Source organism: Condylostylus longicornis, unplaced genomic scaffold (assembly GCF_029603195.1).
Source record: "Condylostylus longicornis isolate FDR11 unplaced genomic scaffold, ASM2960319v2 ptg000005l, whole genome shotgun sequence".
Classification (NCBI taxonomy): domain Eukaryota; kingdom Metazoa; phylum Arthropoda; class Insecta; order Diptera; family Dolichopodidae; genus Condylostylus; species Condylostylus longicornis.
In genome coordinates this window covers 6,041,643-6,060,874 of record NW_026577974.1, presented here as the reverse complement: position 1 = coordinate 6,060,874, position 19,232 = coordinate 6,041,643, and the positions used below count along the sequence as shown (strand labels likewise).

Sequence of the window (19,232 nt, the reverse complement as noted above, 5' to 3'; positions counted from 1 at the left end):
AAAATTTTTTTTTCATTAAATTTCAAAATTTTTCTCAGTGTAAATAACGGATAATTGCTGATTTTATTAAAAAAAGGAGGCCGTCTATCGAAGAGGATGCCTAAGGCTAAAATTGAATTATAAAATTTATATTAGGTTTCTTCTTTACAAAGAAAGTCGGTGAAGACTCCAATTGGGAGTCATAAAGTCTGGTTTACAGATAACATCTCAATTTATTGAATTAGTTCACGTCTCGAATTGTTGAAAGTTTAAACCGATTTTTCTAAAACATACCGTTACCTTCTAACCTCGTCCAAATTTGATGATTTCAATTAAGGCGGTAGCCGCAAAGAATACATCTTCCGGGTTTTTGAGGAAATATGTATGATAGTGACTCTTTTTAGATAGAACATGTTCTAATAGAAAGATATCAAAAAACTGAAGCATTCACAATTTTTTAATCTATTGAAATGATTCTATAATTTTTCTTAGGGGGTACTCTCCGGTTTCGAACACTCTATATTTTATAATATTCATATTGTGTATACGAACATAAAATTTAAAATACATTTATTTGAAAATCTAATTTTGGTCTAATATCAAATTAAATATTTATAATCAAAAGAGGGTTGTAAAATCACAAAATTTAAAAAAAAAAAATAAAAAAAATTTCACCGGATCTTCCATTGATGTCAAAAAATCAATCTTTAATGATACATTTTTAAAAATATATATTTTTTTTTTCTTTTTTAATAAAAATCTTTTTATGTTGTTTAGGGTTGGTTTAAGATAATTTATTTACCTTTAAGAAGTAGATTTCTATATCCGTTTTTAGAGGGTAAAATTTGTATAATTCGTGAAATAAATTTTTTTCACGGTAATTCAATAGTCATATAAAAGGAGAACACTAAGCTTTTACTCTAATAGGAATTTTTGATTTTAAATTCAACACAATTTTCCTTCTTCAGTTATGTACCAAAATCAACTCCAAACTCTATTTTTCCACGTTTTCTAAATCTAATTCGGTTTTGCTATAAATTAGCGAAATGAGTTGATGAACTATCTAGTGAATAGATCGGTGCGTCTACCACATAACGAATTCATTAACATTATAAGGATAAGGAGACTAAAAGGAAAGGTGAGGTCTCGTGAGCCGGGTCTCGAACGTTTATGGTTACCATAGCGTTGTGGTCCCGACCTGGCCACTCATGTGAAACCCATTCACTAGGCTAACAAGAACCGGCAACATCCAATTAACAGTCGACAACCCTAGTACTGATTTCAGCGAACTGATAGAAGTGCTGCCCTGTCTTATTACTACTTCTACTACTAAGTAAAATTTTTGAGTTTAGCTTAAACGTAACTTTGTGAATTATCCCCTGTACTATAAATCCCAGTTATTTTTTCAAATAATCACGGATTTCAATCTCTACTTTAACAACGAACGTTTAATACCAAAATCAACCGTTTCAACTCTTTTTGCAAATACATCCATGAGTTATACCCAAAAACATTATAAAATTTATTTTATTATCAATAAATAAACTTGTCGAAACTGTAAATTCATTTTCTTTTATTAAAATATTATTATTTTTTTATCCTTTTTTTAAATTGTCTGAAAAACTTAAAAGGATAAATAAAATTTCTACCTCAAATAATGTCATAAAAGCAAAAATTTTTTTTTTTAATTATTTAACTTCGGTATTTTAATGTTCTTCCCATATTGCACAGCAATTATACTATCATTTCCAGATAAATTATTTCAGAAGAACAACAAACAGGAGTATAAAAAGTTTCTTTCCTTTTTTTTTATTTTTATTTAGTAAAAGGATAACTAAATTATTTTTTGCTTTAATGTTTAATAAAAAAAAAAAAAAAAACAAAAATGTCCTTCAATCTATATAACCTTACTGATTCATTTTTTTTATTTAACTTTTTACTCTAAACAAAAATAAAATTAAAAAAAAAAAAAGAAAATTTTTTGTGTTGTTGTCCTTTAATTTCAATATGAATGCCTGAATTCTCACTGGCTACTACAATAATTGACAGTGAAATTGGAATTTTGATTGACTTTTAATAATTAAATTTTTATTGTTCCGTTGATGTTATTTATAAAAAATAAACGTTCCAATTTTTTTCCGCATTTTACCTTTTTGTTACTTGCAGTTGATTATTGAGTAAAAAAAAATTGAGTAACAAACAATATTTTTATGTGGGAGGAGGAAGGAAAGGAAATTCAATATGGTTGAAATGAAATCGTTTTATTTTTTGATTTTGAAATTTTAAGGTCGATGCACAAAATCATTCATATTATATAATTAACTACAATTTCAATTTATTTGTCAATTTTTTAATGTCAATTTGTATGAAAATAATTAACAATTGAAATTGTTTAAATATTTTGCTCTTTATTAATTTTTTAATCAAAACTTTTTGCTATGAAAAGTGTTTAATTCTTTTGTACGAGTATTGTAGATTATGTGTGGAGGATGAGCAGACCTCAGTGCACCTTATGGGAGTGGGTCATGCTCTCGTTCGTAGGGGAAGGGAATATTTCAAATTGAAGACAAAAACAACAATATTAAAATTGTATCTTTGACGAACTGACACCCATTTTAATTACTCAACACATACTAAGTACTTGTACTTGTAACAATTTAGTTATTGTGAATTGTTACAGCACACTTTGTAGTTAACTGACTGTAAGTACCCCATTTTTTGAACTATTTTGTTGATAATGTAATCTGCATACTTATCAAACGCGATTTTATCATCTATTGTAATACTTAAATTAATTAATTACGAGTACTCTAATTATTAGTTACAGCTACAAATTTTACATTAAATGTAAAATTAAAATATTGTTATTTGATATTAAATTCTGTCTTAGCTCTCGCTATTATGACTTAATAATAAAGTTGATTTCATTTGACTAAATCTACATATTGTTATTGTATAAAAGACCTTCTTACATTTTGAAAATTTAAAAATTGAATATAAGTTCTGCAGTTATAAATCCGGCATTTTTAATCTTAAATTATTATGTTATAATACAAAGTATTCCTCATAATCGGGTGATGATTGTCAATGCAACAAACTTGCAATAAATAATTTTCATAAAATTTTTAAATCCATTTAACTTTTCCCATTTAATGTTGTCCATTATCACAGTTTTCATCGCATACATTTTCTAGAAAGAAAAACAAAAAAAACTTTCATTAATTGTGAATATTACTCGTAAATATTTTTAGTTTAGTATTCTGCCGTAGTTAGTTCTGTTCTTCAACTGTTTTGCATCTGCTTTTTGCATTTCTTGTTTCTAAGAATTGGCATTCTTAGAATCAAGAAATGCATTACTACCTTAGTACCTTCCTTGTCTTTTAAATGTTGTAAAAGTTTATTTTCCGCATATAAAACTTTAGAGAAAATTAAAAAAAAAAAAAAGGTAAAAATATTTATTTTTTATTCCATTTAACTTTAGAGACATCCTGATTTAGTATAGAAAAACAAGTAAAATGTAATAATAAAATAGGAAAGATTTTCTTTCTTATTTCTTCATGCTTTTCCGTTTTTTTGTTTTTTGTTCTAAGACAGTTTTGTTGCCATCCAACTTTTATGAAATACTTATGTCAGTTATCCACTTTATACTGCATACATAACAAAAGGAGTGAGAAAAATAAAAACGAAAAATCTGCCATCTTTGTATTTATTATTATTATTTTTCGTCCTTTATTTCTAAAAAAACAGAAGAAAAAGAAGATTATTTTTATATTTTATGCCATGATGAAAAATGAGAATAATAAAAAAACAAACAAATGGAATAATATTAAAAAAGTTTAGAATATACGAGATAGAAGTTGACGTTCGCAATGAAAAATATTGTCCTTTCAATCGTTAGATTGTATTCATTTAATATAGAAATGGACTTGAAATCCTTTAGTGTCCTTTGTAACATTTCCATGTAAAATTCATTTTAAAATTATTGTACTTTGAAATAATATGTAATAGAAAATATTTTTAAAATCATAAAGAAAATTATCTTGTAAAGAGAGAAAGAAGTATTAAAGACGAAATAAAAAAGCTTCATGGAGCGGTGCAAGAACTCTGATTATTGGTGACATTTGTCCATCTGCCTAATCTCACATAATTTTAATCAAAATAATAACTTTCAGCTGTCAATCACTTTTAACAAATATCTGCGTGGTTAGTAATGTGAGCCGAACCCCAGTCTGTCGCTTTGATATCATCATCTCGCGACTACTAAGTTAGCTCAAATAAGATACGAACACTCACAGACATGAGGTAGCGGCATACTCTCACAACAGCCAATACTTCGTCAATACCAAAGTCCGACTGACTATTCTCCCCTACAGGACATTGCCAAAAATTACTTCGATTTCTTAAGATCGTATTTTGCCCACATTTTGTTCGGCATTCCGCATGTATATAAAGGTCTCTAATTGCAGTCAGCATACAGTGGATAAGGTTAACATATTGTATTCCCTTTAAAGGTATTGATAAGAACTAAAACCTATTCTGTTCGGCGGAAATGTCTCATGGTTAAGCTATACTTCTCTTTTCTTGTTGCTAATATGCATTAACAAAGCTTCGGAAATGGCATTCCGGTGCTTCTAATTTGAGGATTACCTGCACACGGTATAAAAATCCCCCCGTGAGAGTTCATCAATCTTCTTGAAATTACAAATTATGTACAATATTCTTCATAAGAACATTAGAAAATTTCGAGAATTAAGTATCTATATTTTTTTTAAACTACATGGATCACTTGTTTTTATCATTATATCTTCAATTCTTATAAAATATAATAGAAAAAAAATGGCGACAAAAATTCATATACATAAAAAAATCATGAAAGCTAAACAGGAAATCACCTTGAAAGGTAAAAATTTTTTTTTTACTTAATTTTACTTCTTGTTCTAAAAATTTAATTCTAAGCATAAGTAAAGGTACTTTTTATATTATAAGAGTTTTATAAAAAAAACTTTGCTTTCATTCTTTTAATTCTCTAAATAAAAGATAAAAGTTCTACATGTTTTTTAATATCTACCTTACTTATTTTTTAAATATACGAATGTAATAGTATTAAAAAAGTGACAATATTGCATTTAGTTGGAAAATTATGACATGAAAAAATTTGTAACATAAAATTAAAAAATTGTTGTTACAAATTGATCAAAGACATGGAAGCTGCTATTGTTAAATTTTTTTGTCTTTCTTCTGTACTAGGAAAAAGAATGTTAATAATTTAAAATGATAGAAGAAGGAAGTGTAAAATGAAAATTTTTAGAAAATATTTTAAAATTTTTTTATGCATTTTTTAATAGAGATTATAGTGCATTAGTAGAAGAGATATTTGTGTCTTGAAAAATAAAATGGAAAGAATTTAAAGGTATTTAATTATGTGTTGACGTCACACGACTAATATACGTGTAAAAATACTAGACTTATAGAACTGAGATCAACAGGTTTTATTTAAAGCCGGTAGGAGATTCTAATCAATTAGTTAAAGAGGGGAGGTGGTACCCTCAATGCTGCCACCCAGCACTAAACTAATAGAAAGCCCATCAACCCTTCATAATACATGATGCACGTCCTCCTCCACCACCCTGATGTCATGGTATCCCAAGCAAACATCCAATCTTAAACAGCAGGAAATTTTCAATCTTCTTGCCCATAAAGAAACGTTCCGCTAAAATGCCAAACGCAATACTAAGATCCTCCATTGCTCAATGCTAGCAGATTTCTCGTTTTTGCACAATCACTGTTCGGTAACAGGATCATTGTTCTTACACAAATTCGCCCGCCATCCCAAAGCAAACTCCCGTTCCTTCTAGCTTCCTCATTTGTAATGTTTTCAACACCCTCAAGACCGGAGGCACCAATCAGTCCATTGCGATTTTGTTGGTTCCCGTTCCAAATCTCGCCATTTTGGCGGCCCTCTCTTTGATATGTATATTAATGTTTTAAATTTGCTACAATATATACTTAAAAATATTTTAAATTATTTTAGAAAATTGCTAGATAATTAATTGTTAATACTTTAATCGTTAACATTTAAATTCCCGAATCGAATATGCAAGAGTTAAAAATATTAATTAAGTAAAATTCGTATTAATTATTCAACCCTTTATATGCACTTACAATGCAAACTTTATATTATGAGTACTCTCAAACGTTGTGCGGTGCAGACAATATTCAATTACATTATACAAATCTACTTATTATTCTAAAAATATATGAGCCATTCTACATAATCACATACAAAAATGCATTTCTAAACATTATTAACATGATTTTGTAAAATTTTTCTAACACAATTTAAACACTTCAAGTCATTTTGAAAAGGTTGTACAAACATTGTAATTTTTTTTTTCTATTGTCTAGATATTTCTCTGCATAATGCTAATCTAAATTTTATACACACATGTGGTAATTATTTAATTGTTTTACAATTAGGTTTATAATAGCTATTGTTTGAGATTAAATTGAATATAATTATAAAATATTTATTTAGAAAAAAGGAAAAAATTTTGTTTGTTTAAAAAATCTCAAATCTAAGTGAACTCAAACAATATTTTAATGGTGTAAAAATGCTGGTATTGTTCTCCTGTAAACTACTCCTGTTTTGCTCTTCATGTGCTAAAATAAATGAATTGAATAAATTTAAAGTTATTATTCATTTTGTCATTATCATGATGAATATTAAATCTTAATTTAAATTTTAAATAAAATTTTGTATAAAATCTTACCAAAATTTTTATATACAAAATAACCTTCACTTTTTATAATAATGGTTGACACACATCACTGTACATTTTACACAATATAAATGATGTGGTTTACTTAGTGTCAAATAAATTAAAGTCAAGGATATTTTATTTATTATTTTGTTAAATGTTATATAGAGTAATTACCACAAATGCAATTAATTTCAAAAACAAAACAGATTCATTCAATAGTTTTTTTTACATTTCAATAGTAAAATTAGAGTAGCAATGATAAAGGCGAAGTACTCGTAACACGAAATTTCGCTTGATGGAAAAAAATTCGGATGCCATCAAACTCATTTCAAACCTGTTTAAACATTGTCTTACATATATCTTCAACTATTTTTTGTGACAACGTGTATTATATTCAAATAAACTCTTGCAAACCCTGATAAGGCTGATTAAATCTTGAATTCGAACTTTCAGTTTATTATTGATATTACAACTTTATCCAAATTATAAAATTTCCTATCGTATCCGGTAGGTGGATTTCAAGAAGATGTTGGAGGGGCCTGTCTCAATTTGCAATACATGTCATATGAAAACAGATACTTGGTTTTTTTAGTGCTTAGCAAAATATTTCCAAAATAGTTCCAAAAACACCCACTTTAACACTAAAAATTCATAATAAATTTTTGTTTTATTTCAAAATTTTTCACATGGTGAAAATTATTTCATAATGAATATTCAAATAAAAATTTAGGAAGGTTAAATTCTTTGTTTTTTCCCTATTTTTTCTCTATTTTGATGTTGACAAATTGTGTAAATTTTTATAAATGTAGTTGGATTACAAAAGAAATCCTTTTACATGGTTCTAATGCATTTTATTAATAAAAACAAATTCATTGTTTTTTTTTAGAAACTAAATTTTTTTCGCAAGGTAAACTGGTAACAATGTTAAAAAAATACAATCATTTTTCTTTCAAAAATTTTCTTCTTTTGTTCAAATTCGTATATGTACTTGAAAGTTTTTAATGAAACTTTAATGAATTTATTTAAATAATCTGCAACTTAAAATTTTAATATCAAAATAAGTAGGGTAAATAATTGAAAAAAAAAAACGTTCAACAAGTGCGAAAATTCAAGGTTTGAAATTTACAGCCAAAATGGCATCATCCTTGAATAAATTGTTGCGACGTCTGTTGTATTTGATTTTTTGAGTGATTGAGCTAATAAGATATTTATAAAATTTAATATTTAGGCAGGATTCCTGCATTAAAAAGGTTTATATATTGCCAAATATATTCATTTTGAATTATAAATTTTAAAAAATATCAATAATATTTAATTATATTCTTACAGGGTTGGGTCGCATTTAGTTCACAAGGTGATCGTATAGCTTTAACACAAATCGAACAAATGATAAATGGTAATTACGTTAAATTAGGTTACTACGATACGCAAGCAGATAATTTAACGTGGTTAAATAATGAAAGATGGGTTGACGGAAAAGTAAGTATATAAGCTGTACTGAATTTATTAAATATTTTATTTATTTTATATTATAAGTATTCCCAGAATCACTTCAAGTACTATTCAGCCATTAAATTAACTGATCAGTTAAAAATTTAAAAATTCACAATCAGTAGCTAATTTTCTTTTCAGTTTGATTTCGCCTCTAAGCCGTCCTAAGCAAAATTTAGACCACGAAAAATCTAAATTACCAAAAATTTGTAAATTATCCTTGCTTTCCTCACATTTCTTAGAATAAATTATCATTACTCATAATTTATAAAAATTTGATAGAGTATGGTACTTATAGCTAAAATTATTTCCCATAGTTTATTTTAATTTCAATTAATTATTTTAGCTAACTGTCCTAAAATATATTGGATAGCAAATAAAATTTCCTACCAAAAGAAACTTTTTAATTTTGTATAAATAGATTTTAGCTATAAATTAACAATTTGAGATATTAAAAATTTTATAAATTTACAAATGAGAATCGATGTGAGAAATATGAATTTCAAGCCGATGATATTAAATTATTACTAGGTTAAAAATAATAATTAAACACCTGCATTTTTAATAAATGTACCTAAATCATTTTCTTGATAAGACAATATTAATTTCAATTCAGTGAGAAACCTGTATTTCTTGCTGAATTCGAGAGAAACAATAAATAAGAGTCTTTTTGTAAGAATGAGAGTCAACTTTTATTGAGTAAGGGTTAATTTGATAAGAATTTACGGAATGGCAAGATACCATAGTTATATTCTACGAATATTTAATTTTTCACCTGTTATTCAACTCGTAAACTTTAATATTTGACTCGAAATTAAAAATCAAAGTATTTTAATTCCTAAAATTTTAAAAGCACTTTTTATCACCACTATTTTTATTAGTAAAGTAATAAATTAATGATTAAATACTTTTACTTTACCACCTTAAAATACTTGATACAATAAAAATAGAAATGTCTTTAGCAGATTTTGTTTTTCTTCAAAAGTAATTTTAATATTATTGAAATGAAGTGTAAAATAAGAAAAACTAAAGTTCAGCAAACAAAATTGAATGACAAGTCAACCAAAGAAAGCAATAATAACGATAAGTAAGAACGCAATATTTCCAAATGCTTCAAGAAAAATTTGTAAAAAGTGAAAAAGAATTAAAATAATTTGGAAATTCAAGGATATTAAAATAACTAAAGGAAATCATATGACATTTGTTTTGAAATAAGAACTTTCACAGTACAGATTGTAGAATATAGATTTTCAATAGATCATTTGCGACTCATTGTAGCGCCCTTACGCTCATATCTATAATATCCCTATTCCAATTTTAAAGCGGAGATATCCCCAACTGAAGTTGGAAACCACACTTAAAACAATTGCGACGTCGGACAGCCAGTACCGGATATTCACAAATAATATGAATGAGGGTTTCGTCACTATCCTCACAAAATCAGCACAAGGGGGAGCCAGATTTTCCAAGCTTAGGCAAATGATATTTTACTGAACAGGACACAGTAAAATAAATTCACAATAGCACGAACCCGGGCTAGCGAAAGTCGCATTCTGCTCCAACCAGTTAAGCAAGCTTAGTCCGCAGAAAAGAAGAAAGTTGCACAAAATCCATCCATTGGATCCATTTTGGTGCCTAAATTATAAATAAAATTTATAGTTTAAAATTTATGATTTAGAACAATTTTTTAACTACCGCGATTATTTCACCTTACAAATAAAAATTCAAATTTACTATGCCCCACAAAATTTATTTCAAATACACCATTCAGAATAAAAGAGGAACGCTATTGCAATCTACTGAAAAAAAAAGCTCGAACCAAAATTAAAGTGCAATGACAGTTTTCTGATTCCTCATAGTCCCCGTTAACGATTTATTTTTTTTAGCATTAAGAGAATCTTAATAAATTATTTTTTTTTCTTGCGATTTTATTTCGGAGATTTAGAAAAGATTTTCTGAAACTTTTTTTTTGCGAAAGAAAAAAAACAAAGACTCCTTTATTTCCTTTGCAATTTTTATATATGAAAAACTTTACAGATAAAAATAAAATGAGTTCCTTGTTTTTTTTTTTGCGGAATAAAAGTTTTTAATCTAAATTTTCTTTGTAGAAATAAAAATTCTACGATCTATTTGAGAAAAAAAAACGAAATCTCTTTGATATTAAAGAACAACAAATGAAAGAGAAAAGAAGAGAAAATCATTTTATTTCTAGTTGAAATTAAAAAAAAAATACAACTAAATCTATAAAAAAAAAAGAGAAAAACAAGAATGTTGAGGCCGCACTAAGAACCCATCCAAAAGAAAACACACAAAAAAAATTGTTTTACTTATCGTGCACACAAAAATGCGGTCAGAAAATGCAAATTAAATAAAAAGTAAAACAATTTTTTTAAAATTAGCATTTCGTATGGCTATAGAAGACTAAAACTTAAGCTACTGAGCAAATCTCAAAATGAAAATTTTAGAAACTCGTTCTTACAAGAAAATTAAGGAAATGCTTCTAAGATTATAAGAGTCAATTAGGTCAAAAACGTGTCACTCTTTTAAAATGTGAATTCCTTATTTTTGGCACTAAAATAAATTCAAAATTCTTATATTTAATATTTTTCAAAGAAATTTTTTTTCAAAATTTCACATATGTAAGTTTTATACTTTAAATATTAAAAAAAATAGTAAAAGAACACGAAAAATTTGGAATTTAACATGCCCTCTTGATAACAAAAATTTTGTATCGTAAAAAAATTTTACTATTTGCATTTTATGTTGCAGTTTTGTTACCTATGGTATAATAAATATTATTGGTGTGCAATATGCGATTAATTTTTTAAAAGCAATGTAAGTACCTATACAGTGAATGACTTTTAATTCAAAAAATTTTACTATAAAGAACCACAGAACATCAAAAATATTTTCTTATATTTTAAAAATACTTAAAATTCTATAGTAGCATAAAAACAAAAGGAAGAACAAAATTTTTATTTAAAATTGTTGGAACTGAAGTTAAGTTCCTTTTATCATCACCCTTCTTACCTCTTTTATTAAAATGAAGAGCTCAAAATAATAAAAGTGCAATGTTACCAAAATGTAAATTGTTGTCAGCTTCTTGATCTTTTTTCTATTAAATTCTGTTTTTTGAAAACGTTTCTTCTTTTTTAGTTTTTTAGTTTCTTAAATATTTTTATTTCAACTGTGTTATGAAAAGAACACTCAAAAACAAAATAACTCTTTAGTGAATAAAGTCATAAAATTGTAAAGTCACCTGTTTTTATATTTGAAACCACCAAGTGTATGTGGTTTTTTGAATTTTTTATTATACAGGGATCTTAAATAAAAATCATGGAACCGCACGCTAGTATATTTATCTTTTTTACTTTGAATACTTAACTTTAAAATATAAATATAAAACATTTATATGCTCGCGTTTTGAGTGGTCGCTTATTTTTCTTTGAAGACAATTCAAAAGTTTTTATAATATTTTAAAGTAGCTTTTTGTTTACCTTTCTAAGGATTATTATTGTGATTTCATTGTCCCTTTGAAGCTCTATTATATAGTTTAGGATTTTCTTATGTGATATATAAACTGTTCTTCATTCTTTTACATCACCGTTTGTGTAATAGTGAATGATGTAATTGTTGAAAACTATGATATTATATATGGTTTAGAACAATGACCTTGATACTTAATTGATCATCTCCTTTTCCGTAAAAATTTGTTTTTCTTTCAGTTTATAATCAAATTTGGAATAATTTTTGTTCAATTCCGTAAACACTACATTTCGGATTTCAGCTTTGTGGCGTGGATATATATAGTCGATTTGAAGATTTTTTTGAGACCACAGCAAGTTGTGTTTGTAATTGATTGGTTGGCATTGTTTTATTCCCATATAACTCATAAAAATCTAAAATTTACAAAATAATTGCAGAATTTTAATATCAAATTTTTTAAATTTTCTTTTATTTACAATTAAACATTTATGTATATATTTTAATTTCTAATACAATAATTGTTTTTTCTTTTATTTTTAAGGTACCTCAAGATCGCACAATAGTTAGACATGTATTACGAACAGTCTCTTTACCACTGTTTGTATGCATGAGTACGATATCCAGTTGTGGAATTTTAGTAGCCTTAGCTTTAATCGTGTTCAATATATGGAATAGTCATAGAAGGTAAGTGTAATTAAAAATTATTATTTTAATTAAAGTCACTAAAATAACAAAATTGTAAGTACGTACTAAATATTAAAATGAACTCTACGGATTTATTAAGACGACTACGAAAGACTAGTCTGTCAGCTAGTTAAAGCTTATAGGAAACCTCTGTTTTAAAATTACTTCGACTTATTTAAAGAAATCTTAATGGCTTTTAAAGAGTATGTGTCTACATTTTATAATAAAATCAATAAGGGATTACCATTTCAAATAGCCAAGATCCAAAATATCAAGACAGCACCATAGGATGCTCCAAAAAAACAAATAATATACAATATTAATTATGAAGGTTATGTGAATTAATTCTGATTAGAGTGAAAATTTTCACACCTGTTCTTTTCTTTTGCAAGTTCATTAAATTTATTTCTTTAAGTTCATCAACACTTCATTAGAACTATGTTTAGTTACTGTTAAAAAGACCGTGTAAAATTATATAGGCAAACAAACAAAATAATGAGATATTTTTATAATACAAAATACAAATTTTATATTTGAATATTTAAGTATACAAAATTATCCTTTTCGTATATAAAAGAAAATAATAATAATTTCATTTCATTTCAAACACATTCTAATTTGTAATGTTTGGTAAAAAAAAAAAAAATGCTAACAAAGTGGCAAGAAAAGAGTTTCATTTTAAAAAGAAGAAAACAAAAATTTTTTTTTTCTCTGTGTACCCAGTCATCTTTGTGTTATTTTTGGCAAAACAGGCAATGGCAGCAATGCGTTATGCAATGCAGAACGTAAAAAACCATCATAATTAAAAAAAAAATTTTTTTGTGCATCCTTAATAAGATTTAGGACAAAAGTATTTCCGAAAGAAAAAGAATAAAAGATACGAAAACTTCTTCCTGGTTTTTTTTGGTTTATTTTTTTTTTTTAAATATCCTTTTTAATTAATTTCATTTTTTCCTTTTTCTTCTTGTATACTGTTAAAACTAAACAACTAAACGAATTTTTCTCTGAATCTAGATCAGCATAAAGTATAAATAAAATAAAGGAAAAACAAACGAATTTCCGTTTGTTAAAAAAAAATAAAAACATACACACACAGAAATTAATTTGATTTATCCTTCTTTTTTATTATTTCCAAGTTCCACTTTTCTCTTCGGGTATTTGTTTGTTTTTATGTTTATTCTTTAAATTTTTGTTATCTTATTATTGTTTGATAATTTTTAAAAAATAAAATCCTTTACTTATATTTTTAGAAAAATGTTGACAAAACGAGAAAAAGGACGAGAAATGTGTAGAACCGAAATACATTTGTTATCTTCCTGCACAAAAAACTGGGCACTTATGCCCATTATAACAAATTTTTTCGATCACCAATTTTTAATTACAATATAGGATAACCCTTTAATTGTTTTTATCAAGTTTTTTGAATTTAAGGACCATATCAATTATCAGTATTTGATACGATCCTTACGCATTTCGTTATCATCCGCATTAAATAAAACAGAAATCACTACCATCCCTTATTTACTCTATTTCCTTTATCACCAGTTCTTCAAAACAAGGATCTCCTTTGATATTTCGGGAAATTGTTGATTAATTTTAACTATTTCTACATTTGATGATTTGTAATAATCTCATTCTTTTATACATACAAACTTATACATAAAAATTCATATATTCTTAAAACAGTTTAATATCCTAGTTTGCCTTTGAACAATATATTTTTTTAGTAATTGAATAGTTATGATATAAACAATGAAAATATTATTTTCTATTTTGTGTTAAAAATAACAAAATTCTATTTTGTTTATACTATGGTTATAAAAAATGTATGATTTTTAGTTCGTTCCTTACAAAAAAAAATCAATAACAAAATATATACAAAAACTTTTAAGTAATATGCAACAAAACAAATCGAAATTCGTAGTTTGAAAAAGGAAGAGCAAGGATAATATAAAATAGGAAAAAGTTATTAATTTGTATATTGTTTTTGTTTATATATCGTTTTTAATGTAATGAGTTAGATTTGTCTGTTTTACATTAGTCTACGAAAAATTCAGTACTCGTAAATGTATTCAGTAAAAAGCGTTCAAATTATATTTGGCTTTGACTTCTGAAAAATCATCGATGTACAATGTACCTGATCTACTTTAATTGTTCGATATTATAAAATTATAGGTTACAAATAAATGTTATAGCATTTATAAAAACTAGACCTATTATAAAAAAAGTATAAATATTGAAAAATTTGTATGTCGGAAACGTCGGAAATGGAGGAACATTAAATGTTCCTCCATTTTCTCAATCAATTTGAGGGTTGACTATAGTACATGCACAGAAATGACTGGCGATTTTCTGTCAATGGAATCAAATTATTTCGAAGAAAATCTGGGAAAATTCTTGCTTTTAACAAAATGGTAATTGGATAATTACGAATGATCCTATAAGTAAAGCAGCCTTGAAAATTCGTTACTCATAATGAAGATCCATTCATTATTAGAAAGCAATTTTTACTAAACCAGTTTGTTCTACTCTCTCTTCTGTACTATTTTTATGCTGTATGTTGTCATATTCGGTCTACTTCAGCCTACTTATATATAATATCCTTAGAGACAATAAAGTTATATAATTATTTCCTTTGATAGGAACACCATCAAATCATTTCATACATATTTTTTTCAATACATACATATATAAATAATTTTTGTTATTTTTGATTTAAGACTTTGTTTACTAAATTTTTTTTATTACTATTTTATATTTAACTAAAATTATGGTATATTTCTCATATTAGATTGTCTATAATCCCTTTAATATCAATTTATCAATGTCGTGATTCTTATCTGATGTGATATTTTTTTCTATTATTTTTGTTTTGTTTTTGACTATATACGTATACTAACATAGACAAAAACATATTTAATTAATAGTATTTTTAGGGAATTTTATTGCTAATTTGAAATATGTACATATTTTTTTTTACTAATACCATATAAAGAAGAGAAATTTCAATATTTACAATATTTTGTTATCTACTATATAAGCTATACATATATGTATATACATATTGTCATTATACATATTGAAAAAATTTTGTTCTAATGAAAACAGATTTTAATTTTCTAAACATTTTTATTACTTTTATATATTATACAATGACAATAATAAACTCCATTGACAACAGTAAATTTATTATTGAAATTATTTATTGTATTTATTATTGTTATTATTGTTCTGTCAATTAAAATCAAAAGAGAAAAATAAATTGAATTTTAGGTTGTCAATAATATACTAGTAGAATATTTAAATGGAAATTGGAAATTTTAATATTATTAATGAAGAGAGTATATCAATTATATAAACATAAATTTATTATTGGGCCCCTCTTCTTTATATTGTAAGCTTGTTGAAATTATTATTCTATCTAATATTCAAAAAAAAATGTACAATTTGAAGACAATAAATTAAAAATTTTCTGATATACTGCATAGCTTTGTATACTTATGTATGTATTATTAATGAAAAATGTTTGAAACGTGTTCACTGTATGTACATGTTTTAAATATTTCCATTTTTTAAGTACCTACTTTAAGGGTGAAATTTGAAAATTAGTGCTTATATTTGAAAGAAAATGGAATTCTAAAATTTTCAATTTTTATGTAGTATGTCTAGGAATTTTATTATTTTTCGTCAAATATAGAGTGTTAATATATTACAGATTGTTAATTACCCTACAATTTTTTTTTCCGATACGATCAGCAAAACTCATTACTTATTAAATGTTTTAAGTGATTTTGAAAATTTTCAATTTAAAGTGACATAAAAATAATTGCTTATATTGACGTTATGTTCCTTTAAGGAAAAATATCAGGTTGAGTAGACCTAGCAAGGTGTTGAGGAGGATCAACAGGAAACATTTATTTTAACTGAAAATCATTTTAACTGAAAATCATCACATTGCTTTTTTAGTTTCCAAAATTTATTACGTATTTTTTTAACTTACTTTTGAACTTTAGATAATATGTGACCGTTGTATATTAACTTCACTGCTTTATTTGGAACACCACCTGGTTTTTTAACCGCCATAGTAATTGGAATAATACTTCTCTTTAATTGCTTAGGATGTTTATACCATTTCAAATATTCATCTATGCAGATACCAAGATATTTGATATGTTCCTTTCTTTGTATGTATTACATTATTTCTATTGTATTGTAGTCGTATGATATTTTTGTTTTTGATTTTTCAAATATCATATAATTCGTTCTTTAGCATTCATGCAAAGGCCATTGTGATGATTTTATCTGTGATTTTTATTTACCTTGCTTTTCCTATGAGGTTTTGTCAGCATATATTACGTACTTTGATTCAATGTTACAATTTCAAAGATTCATAACATAATGAATACAAAAGTGGTTTAAGTAGAGATCCTTGTGATGGTGTTTTCGATTCACACACTGTGCATTCTATTTGATAAGTAAACATCTGAATAAACTATTTGTTGTGCCTGATTTCTAAATATTTAAGAAAATCTAGATAGCGACTATGATAAACCGCATCAAATACTTTACTTAAATCAATAAAAACATGCGCAACGTTAAAACCTTCATCTAAAGCATCACCGTTTTTTGTCCACCCTTATGGATTGGTACTGTTCAAGCCTTATTTTAAACATTCAGTATAAATTCCGTTAGTGACACATAAATCTACCGTGTAACATGACGTTAATAATATGTGTAAGTGTTGAATACCGATAACTGTTATTCCATTAGACTCTAGTGCAGCATACTTATTTAGATTTGTAACAATCTCAATAATTTCATTTTCTGTTACTGGTACAAAATACCAAGATACCCTCTTCTTCTGCAAAACAATGTGCCAAATTCGACCAGAATAATTATCAAAGTTGTCTTTAAACTGATTATACCTCAAGATACACGCAACAAAAAAACTGAAAAGATAAAAATTTAATCTTAGTTAGAACTTAATTTTGCAACATAATTCTTACTACTCAAAAATTTTAATATTCTACTAATAATTTCAATTTAATAGCATAAAAATTAGGTTAATTTTTAATATTCATCAGAAATCACTCAACCATAGCAAATCGCATTTAAATTACATTTTTTCTTTTACTATTCAACAAAAAAAAATGCTATCTAATTCTTCACAATAACTTTTTATACTTATATATTTTAGTACAATATTATTGTGATATACGAGCACCAATAATTGTTAATATAGACCGAAGAAAAATTTTGTATTCAAAACATTTCATTTATTTTTTAAGTAAATAAAATTATTTTTTTGTAGGTAATCATTGTACCCATATACTCTTTTTGTATAAAGCTCATAAATCTTCATATTTATTCAAATCGTAAACATATTACGTAAAATGAAAATCCAAAATGAAAAATTTTCATACAGAAAAAAAAAAATAACCTAATTTTTTCTCATTTACATAAAATCAATTCCTTATATTTTTGACTTAACCTAAAAATTATTGATTTTTAGTTGGTGTTCAATGAAAGAAAAAAAAAATTTATCATACGTATTTGAATGAGAATAATAAAGTAAACCTATACGGAAACAAAATATTCAAATATCATCATTGCAAGTACAATGGAAAACGTAGTTACCACAAACCTAAAAAGAATTTCAAATATTAAAAGAGAAAAATTTCTTTAAAAAAATTTTTTTAATAAAAAATCAAGAACAAGAATTTGTTATTAACTTTTTTTTCTTCCCCATTCGAAATGTTGTTTTTGTTCATTCGATGTACTATGTAGTGAACAAAAAGGCTCATTGATTTTAACTTATTCTTTCTTCGGAACGCTTCAATCTCCTATGTATTCTATATATTTGGTCCACATCCTTATGGACTCAAAACATTGTCTTTATTACATTGATATCAATAACAGTATTATGGAATTGTTATCCTTCAAAATAATTATTAAATATATTTTTCTCTTTAATTTTTTTTAGTTGTTTTTCCTCAAATATCAATATTCTGAAAGGGTATTCTAAATTTAGTAACTACATTTGTCTTAAAATTTATTTTTCTTAATTATATTACAACATACATTATATATTAGTCTCGCTTAAATCTACAAATTAATTATAAAAATTAAAATTAATTTTTGCTTTAATTAACAAGTTCGTCAAACCAAATTGCAATTAAATTTAAGAATTTACTTTAGAATATCAAAAATTTATATACTTTTACTTAAACATTAGATACTAAAGCCTCTTAAATTTTCAATGACTTTGATTATAAACTTATACACCCTGTACAATATTGATTAAATTCAATTTTATAAAATCAAATTCTTTTAATAATATATTTTATATATAATAATATACACATACAAGATTTTCATTTATTTGAACTTTTTTTTTTAAAAGGGTTAAATAAATTCAAAATTATGCTGGACTTGAAATTTTCAATGAATAAATAACAATAGAATAACAACACAATAACAAGAATAAGCAACAAATAAAAGATTTTTTATATTGTCTCAAAAACTAAAGTAAACCGAAATAAAATATCCTTAGAAAGAAAATATAAAATGAAACAAAAACAAAATGAAAATAAGAAATCAATACGCACACATCCACTTGTACATATTGTAAGTGTATTATATATATGAAAACAAATATATTGTAAACATAAACATGTATAAATAAAAATACAATAACAAAATAAAAGTCGGATTTAAGTAAAAAAAAAATAGAAAAAAATTAAAAATTTATTTCTTAAAAGGAAATCAATAAATTTGAAAAGGATATTTATTTCGTTTTTTTTAAATCAATAGTCCTTATCATAAGTTTAA

General features: G+C 25.5%; 1 protein-coding gene across 1 annotated transcript in view; it reads left to right on the top strand.

Moving 5' to 3' along the window:
- LOC129616612 (gamma-aminobutyric acid type B receptor subunit 1) overlaps positions 1-19,232 on the top strand; it is a 197,409-nt gene that overhangs the window by 95,919 nt on the left and 82,258 nt on the right. The window contains exons 7-8 of the mRNA XM_055532246.1: positions 8,070-8,219; positions 12,259-12,401. Of these exons, the coding sequence (XP_055388221.1) occupies positions 8,070-8,219; positions 12,259-12,401 (293 nt within the window). The remainder of the gene's footprint in view (positions 1-8,069; positions 8,220-12,258; positions 12,402-19,232) is intronic.